General features: G+C 38.4%; 1 protein-coding gene across 1 annotated transcript; it reads left to right on the top strand.

Annotated features, from left to right (window-relative positions):
• The first annotated feature begins 525 nt into the window (after window positions 1-525).
• Window positions 526-3284, top strand: LOC131222500 (zinc finger protein WIP2). Its single transcript, XM_058217583.1, has 2 exons — window positions 526-1294; window positions 2636-3284. Exons 1-2 carry the CDS (start codon window positions 701-703, stop codon window positions 3071-3073), a joined length of 1032 nt encoding a protein of 343 aa, XP_058073566.1. The 5' UTR covers window positions 526-700; the 3' UTR covers window positions 3074-3284.
• Window positions 3285-8590: the final 5306 nt, after the last annotated feature.

Genomic DNA, 8590 nt, shown 5'->3' with positions numbered 1-8590 from the left:
TGCTAGTCTTAAAAAAAACATCCAAACGGGTTCCAACTATTGTTCAGACACGAACATTGGGTTGGTTAAACAATTTATTTTTATTTTTATTTTCCAATTTAAATGTCAAAGAATCAAATAAGCACTTATTCTTCATAGCACATTTAAATTGAGACCTATAGTTTGGATGGTTTAGTTTAAATTACTTTAACGATATGTAATTTTTAAGTAATTTATAAGTGCCTGCGTTCCATCCACTGCCAACGTATCAACCATTTCTTCCAGTATCTATCTCCCTTAAGCCCATTTAAATGGGCCCACCATTTGGACGATTTAGAATGAATTACATGTATGCAATGTGTATAATGGGTGGGTGCCTATCGATGTTCATACTCTGTCAGAGTACCGATCCTTGTTTTCCATGTATGCTTTGTTTTTTCTTCATTGGTATTTTTAACTCTTTGCTTTAGTAAGTTTCTTCTCTTTCACTACACTTTCTAGGTTTTGGTATATTTTACTCTCTCTTTTGGCTTCGGTATTTACTAATTTCCTTCTGGTGTGCACTTTTTGAGTTGGGTCTCTCTCTCCACAGCGTTTGCACTTTCGGGCTTCTTTTCTTTTCTTGGTTTTGATGTTCTCTCTCTTCCTGATAACCATCTCTCTCTCTATCTCTCTATAATAACCTTCTCTCCCACAATCTCCCTTCCAACCTCACAACAACATGACAGATCCCTACTCCAATTTCTTCACAGGATGGTTCAACTACAACCCCCTCTTTCGCAACCTTTCCTCTTCCAATCCATCACAACCCCCTCCTACCTCCTACTACGACTTCTACTCTCACAACAACAACGACAACAACAACAATACCCACAACAGCATCTACAATAGAACCCCTTACCTTCCCACCCCACCACCCTCCCCTCCTCTCAGAGAAGCCCTCCCCCTCCTCAGCTTAAGCCCAACAAGACATGAAGAAGAAGAGCCCTCTTGCAGTGCCATGGAAGAAGGTTATGATACCAAAAAGAAGGGTTGGGATGACAACTCTTCCTCTACTATGGACGGTGCTGATGATACTGTCACAGTTGCCCTACATATAGGGCTCCCTAGCCCTAGTGCTGCTGATCTTATCTCAAGGGTCTCTTCTACAGAGATGTTGGAAAAGGAAGGAGAGGTTGTTGTTTCAGGGTACCCTACGGCCAGACTCAACAAGGGTCAGTACTGGATCCCCACCCCTTCTCAAATCCTCATTGGTCCTACACAGTTCTCATGTCCTGTGTGCTACAAGACCTTCAACAGATACAATAACATGCAGGTATATTTCATTTTCACATAAACCGTGGCCTTCTCTTTTTCTTTTTCTTTTTTTCTTACAAAAATTAAAAGGGTGACACTATTCACACCCACCCTTATCGGTATATACACCCAATATTGGGTGTAGATATCAATTTCCTAAGACTAAGAAAGACCTACTTCTTTCTTTTCCTTGCACCTCTTTTTCTTTTTTTTCTTTTTTTTTCCTAGCTTGAATTTCCTTTATTTTTCTATTTTTATTTTTTTTGCATGGGATGTGGGTTCTGGATGTTGAGTGTATCCGGTGCAAGTGAGACAGATGAGTACCTTTTACATGTGATTTAACAACGCAAGCAATGTTCCTTATGCTTTTGGTACTTCGAAGTTTGTGTTCCATGCATTGGCACGCGTGTAGAACTGAGGATGTCATCAGTTCTTCTTCCATTTCTCAGATGATTTTCAAAAGAAAGAAGAAAAAGAGAGCTTCTCTCAATCTGCACTCCCAGTCCTTGCTTAACCCGTCCACGTGACCACTTACACATGGTGTTGTTTCTCCATCCCACCTTCAGTTCTACCACTTCTCTCTTTCAGGACCAATTGCTCTTATTTGAGCAAAAAAAAAAAAAAAATTTACTTATTTGAATCCAAGTATTTTCTTTTTCTTTTTCTTTTTCTCATAACTTACTAGAGCCCTTGTATCAATATCACATGGTTATTTTCAAAGGAGAAAGAGAACCCATTTGAGTAATACAGTCTTCTAAGGAAAGGGAGTTTCTTTTTATGCTTTTCAAATTGCAAGGTATCTCATCCTACAGTTACACGAAATGGGATTCCATTCAAATTCAACAGCAAGTAGTTTCTTCAATCAACATACCACAAAGAATCATGCACTACAGAAGCCTATCTTTTCCTCATATATATAATGAAAGATTCTAACTTAATTTCTCAAACTCTCAATAATAAATAAATAAATAACATGACAAGAATTGCTAGAGAGAAGATATTATTCTCTATATCGTTCAGTAACAACAGATACTTGTTTCTTTTTGCGACTTGCAATAGGAAGCTCTGATGCCATGTTGTAGGAAAGGAATTTTGGGAGAATTGTTTATTAGGGAGAAAATGAACTCTCCAATCTCTTTTAATAACACAATTAAATATACAAAAAGGTATGTTGTCCCAAGGGATCACCGAAATAAAAACAACAAATACTCTCCTCTCTCCATCAAGAATACTTGTAGAAAGAGTTCTAGCACTATTTATCTTTACTAGATTTTATGGTATTCTGTTGTGGAAATTGGATATTGATTGTATATGCATTTGTGTTGTCTGTGAATTTTTCTTTTCTTTTTGGGTCTTTTAGATGCATATGTGGGGGCATGGATCTCAATATAGGAAAGGGCCTGAATCTCTAAGGGGCACACAACCAACCGCCATGCTTAGGCTCCCTTGCTACTGTTGTGCACCTGGTTGTAGGAACAACATAGACCACCCAAGATCAAAGCCATTGAAGGATTTCAGGACCCTTCAGACCCATTATAAGCGAAAGCACGGCATCAAGCCATTCATGTGTAGGAAATGCGGCAAGGCGTTTGCGGTGAGGGGCGACTGGAGAACCCATGAGAAGAACTGTGGGAAGCTGTGGTATTGCGTCTGTGGGTCTGATTTCAAGCACAAGAGATCTCTCAAGGACCACATCAAGGCTTTTGGACATGGGCACGCTGCCTATGGTATTGATTGCTTTGAAGACGAGGAGGAACCGGCGTCAGAGATTGAACAAGACAATGAGTCATCACAGTGATGGACAAGATATGGATATTGGTAATTTAGGTCTAAGGTAGTGGAATTATCATCTTGAGCAACAACCCTTCTCAATATCCAATCCACTTTCTTTTTTCTTTTTTGTAGTAAACCAAAATACAACAATTCAGACTCAGGTCATGTAAATTCAATTGGGTTTTAACTTACGGGGATGGAATATGGATGAGATTGATGAATGCCTGTTTCTTTGATCCAATTGCTCAGATGAATTATCAAGTGGACCACCCTTCTTCCCTTTTGTTATTTTGTTAGTAACTCTTTTGTTTTTTCGGTGGCCATAATTTTATAACGTAGTCATTTTCTTTTGAGAAATGATCCAGTTCTCTCTGATAACGATAATTAGTTATAATCTCCTAGTTGCATTGGGACGCTTGGACGCTCCAAATCTTGATCTGGACAGTCCATAAGGTTGAGCGCACTTTTCATGGGCTACCATGAAAAAATCACAGCTATCATATGAAGCAACCCATTTTCCAATACATGGATGGAATGGTTAGGATGACATGATAAATGGTGCTTTTACTGTAGGCGATCCATGATTGGCCCTATAAAATAGATGTATCAAAATTTTTATTGGAATTACTTTTATATAAATGATTATTAGTTATCCAATTTATAGGCCATCTGTTGGTGAGGATCATCCTATCTGTGTGAATTTTGTAATGTAGTCTATGGAATATGTCTTAGACCTAATGGACGGTTGGGATTAATCTTTTGACTGTCTAAGTGTCCTGATGCAACTAGAAGTAGTATAACTTACAGTGAAAAACAAATATTTGATTAAATGGCTTTATGTTATCACAATCTTAGTCTTAAAATTATTGTGTATTTTATATCCTTCTTCTCTGGGAAGCAACCAGTTCGAAGAGAGGTTGAAGAGGTGGACCACATAACAATTGCTAGGCTGGAACACATGTGTGAGATCCGGGCCAATCATTATGTGGGTCCCACTGAAATGGCAGGGGCCGGAAGTCAGACCAATTTTCTTAATAGATGGGCTACATTCTTATGAGGAAAATGAGGAAGTAGGAAGCAAATCACCAATATGGTAAAGGGGAGCACTTGCATAGTACCGGAGCTATTGTGGGCCCCATTGTGAATGTATGACATCCAACCAATCCAATAGGTTTGCCCCACCATGATGGCTTGTCACTCTAAAATTCAGATTGATCCACTCATCAGGTGGGCTGCACAGAAACAATGTAAACATTGCCGGAAAAAAAAAAAAACCTCCAAATCTATATGGTAAGGATAATTGCCTGATTTTTAGAGAGTCATGATCATGGTGGGGCACACCTATTGGACGGGCTGGATGCCATTACACGCCAGATGGACCTGAACAATTGAATTTATATGTTTTTGGTTGGTTGTGCATAGTTTCCAATGGCATAGCCCACCTGCTGTCTGGAATAGACCAATTTTTTTGTGCTGAGTACACATCACAGCGGGACGTATCTATCGGGTTGGTTGGATATCATGCATGCAAGATGTGGACCCCACAATAATCAATACCATTTGAACCTTCCTCAAAACTATATTCAACATACAAACATGTGGGCCACCTGATGAGTATAACCCCCTAGATTTCAGATAAGGCAATGTTCAAGTAGGGAGTCCTTTGGTAATGTTTGATTTGTCACTCCCATGTGACTTGAAGAATACTTTATGTGGTCCTATTTTTTGATAATGGCATGTAGTCCGACAAGGCTTCATCAAGTCGACTCTTGTTTAAATAGTGCTGCATGGGGCACATGGTCAGATTTTCACACAAGTGTGCCAAGTGGCACGTGTATGCACTTCTCATTAATGAAATACACATATCCTTTATCAATGTCGTTTTCTCCTAATAAAAGCTCTTGTTTAGTCCTCTTTTTTCCACGTGTAGAAACGTTCACATCTTGTGGAGAGAAATCAAAAGGAAAGGTCCTAACACAGTAGAAGTAAGCTACTCTGTGGGGGTGATACATAACAAGGGTGTTTTATCCGTGACCTTTTGCTTTTGTCTGTCTGACACTCTCTCCAAAGGGTTACTACGGACTATAAACCTCTTCCCTACAAAGAAGAAAAGCTATGAGTATATTTCATGCCTAAAACGTAGTTGGATATAGGCTTTTCAACCTGCAAATACATCAGCTTTTAGGTGCATATGATGCTTTGCTTTGGTTAGTGGAGATATGTAGGTTGATAGATGGAACATATACCATATGAGATTCACTGCATGGAAATTCAAATCAAATGATTAGCTACCTTCCAAGGGGAGCATTTGAGAGACAGAGAGAGAGGGGGGCCTCTTCTTTTTTAAAGTTGTAGTGTCTCATCCACAGTGTAAGTGGCATATATCCCCTTCAATCCAAACCATTAAAATTATGGGCCCTTGCCTGAGGATGATCCCATTTTGAAAATCACACTGATCGAACAATCTTGACAATCCAATTGGAGACTATCAAATGGACGGGTAACATAACAAGCCTCACCTATGGTGTAAGCCGGATACATTCCCTTCAACGCAGACCATTCAAATTATGGGCCCTGTTGGAGGCTAATCATATTCCAAAATTCACATTGATTGAAAAATCCAAACCATCCAATGATTAACAGCCATCAAATCATCGTAGCCATCTAAATCTTATCCAAAATCAATCATTTTCCACCCTTCCATGCTACTAGTACGGCTTGGATTTAAGTTGAAACTTATGATATAAGTTTGACACCTGCTGCCGACGTGACACTAACTCTCATTTATTCAAACTGGATTGGTAATGAGAGCAGATCGAAAACTCATGCATGCATTCCTTTTAATCCAAACCATCCAATGGCTCCATAAGAGGCAAATCATATTCCGAAAATAATACTACTAGAACACTATTGACCATTGGATGGTTGGCCGCTATCAAATAAATTAGTACAACAAAATTAGTCAATGGTTCAAATTTGTCTCCTCCCCTGTAAGTGACATACACCCCTTCATATCTAAACACCGAAATTATGGGTCACATTGGAGGTAGGTCATATTCAGAAAATCACACTGATCAAACAATCCCAACCATCTGGTGATTGGCTGCTCTCAAATGGACAGGTGAAATAAAAATCAACTGTCCAAATTTGTCTCATCTACGTTGTAAGTGGCATAGGTCCCCTTCAGTCCAGCCCAACTTCTGGGCTCTGTCAGCAGTGGATCATATTCCAAAAATCACAGTAATAGAACAATCCAGACCATCCAACTGATGACTATCAAGTATAAAATGGTTGGTGGTCCAAAATTTCCCCATCGATATTTATTTCAGGTAATACCCCATCAAAAAGGAGGCCCACCATTTTGGACAGTCTGGATTTGACGATGGCTGTATGCCATGTGAAAGGTAAAGGATGCCCCAGAGCAGGAAAGATGCGGCTAAATGGTGGTCAACTAACAATGCGAGGTGGGCCAAAAGAATACAATAAAGATGTGGGTCCAAGAACAACTGTAATAATGGTAGGATGCAGGCGGTTGGAGGTGGAAAGGATGGAATGGATCTGGGGTGGCAGTTTTTGTTCAGAGAATAGAGAGAAATCAGTCAAAAGGGAGCTCTCGAAACGTCATTTCAGCTACAATCACATCCATCTTATAGGACTGGAACCCTCTGAAACACCATTCCGTAAGACACCCAAATCTTGGGTCCAGCCATATTTTACATATAAAATCTACCCCGTTTATCGGGACCTTACCTCGAATTTTGGGTCTAAGGCGAAAAATCAACTAGATCCACAAATCAGATGGCCCACACACATGTAAAAATGGATATGAGATGCCAGCCATAGGTTTGTCTATGGGACTGCCATTGTGTGTTTCTTTCATCAAACCCGTTAATCAAGTTTATCTCACCAGGTATAAGAGAAAATACGCAATTCTTCCCAATAAAAAAAAAAACTCATACGGGCCACACCATGTAAACTTCGCGGTTTGGCAGATAGTTTACATTTCTCCTATTGGTGTGGCCTAATTGAGCTTTTGACTGGCCTTCTCTTATGCATGTACGGTCCAGATAATGTTTCTCACACGATGGACGGAGTGAATTTAAATAAAAACATGGTGGACCCCACAGAGCTTGGGTGTTTTAGGCACTCGTAAAACAAGAGTTGTGACGATTCCGGTCCCGTCCGTTGGGTGCATTATGTGTACTGTAAGTGGGTATCGGTATATGTCGCAAATAAGCCCACCAAACAGTGCTTGGGCTCCACAACCTACCATTATCTATATGCCTAGATCCCTCGCCAAGAAACACCTTTGATACTCTAGTGAAGTGTCATGGAGGATACACATGCACCTGAGACTTGCATACATGGTATAAAATTAGTTTAAATTAAATTATTTGAATCATGGGTATTGGTTTGGATTTACCGTGAAGGAAAAAATTATGCCCACTTTATCATCTAATATTAGATTTATGAAAAAATATTAGACAGTTAGAACTTTATCCTATCATATGGTCTGATTTCAACAAACAAGTGTTTACTACTTAGAGGTCATGATTTTCTAAGATACATGGGATTCTACAACTTAATTTGTTTAATTTGAGTCAATATATTTCAAGAATATACCATTTCTAAGTGACTACATGTCAAGCGGCATAGGCAGATAGAGTATCAATTAATTTCCCATCTCTCTCTCAGAATTTACATTGGTATACAAATAATTCAAATGAAACCATTCAAATATTGGGTATCAGATTTTATGTATCATGGATCGAAAATTGAGATTATTAGATAATCTAACTATCTGATTGATGACGTTTATGGGACAGTTTAAAAATGTAAACTATCTAATGGTCTTGTTTCAATCAACAACTGTTTAAGAATCAAAGGCCAGGATTGTTGAACCAATTTGATTTTTGGATGGTAACTCAATAAGGGTATGGATCACATAAGGAAAAACCAACCGCAGGTGATGATTTCTCTTTCATCCACAACGCACACTTACGTTGATCTACAGTGCTTAAATCACGGCTACCAATAGTCACACTAATCAAATGGTCCTGATTATTTAAGTATGACTAGCAAATGGACAGTTAAAAAGATGATCGTCTATGGTCCAAACCTTATAGTAAGGCCTTATCCTAAGTGAGCTATTTTAGATGGTCATGATTAACATACATGCATGCCACTTGCTTGGTTAATAAGTCATCAATATTTAGACAATTGTACAAAAAGCACACGGGAAGCCAACCATGTTGGCAGTAATTGATTTAATTAGAATTACCAGTTGTAAGATTACATAAAAATACAATAATTACAAATTCCGATCTCTCTTTGTTTTAATTTTCTTTTTAAGTAGTTTTTTATATTTGAATATAAGTTGTAAAATCATAATAATAACATTTTTACATTACTGAACTATTAAATCAATAGAAAAAATATTATACAATTTTTTTCTCCATACAATACAATATAAAATTGTGATGATCACAGATTTCTTTTAAAGTCCGCTTGATTTACTATAATGTAGAGGAAATAAACAATG

The sequence above is a fragment of the Magnolia sinica genome, chromosome 13, assembly GCF_029962835.1.
Source record: "Magnolia sinica isolate HGM2019 chromosome 13, MsV1, whole genome shotgun sequence".
NCBI lineage: Eukaryota > Viridiplantae > Streptophyta > Magnoliopsida > Magnoliales > Magnoliaceae > Magnolia > Magnolia sinica.
Note: the sequence above shows the minus strand (reverse complement) of the source record. Positions and strands in the feature narration are given on the sequence as shown.

Excerpts from the sequence above, each read along its gene's own strand:
- LOC131222500 (XM_058217583.1), top strand. The coding sequence starts at position 701 with ATGACAGATCCCTACTCCAATTTCTTCACAGGATGGTTCAACTACAAC. Across the intron at positions 1,295-2,635 it reads ACAGATACAATAACATGCAG|ATGCATATGTGGGGGCATGG; the intron begins GTATATTTCATT and ends TGGGTCTTTTAG.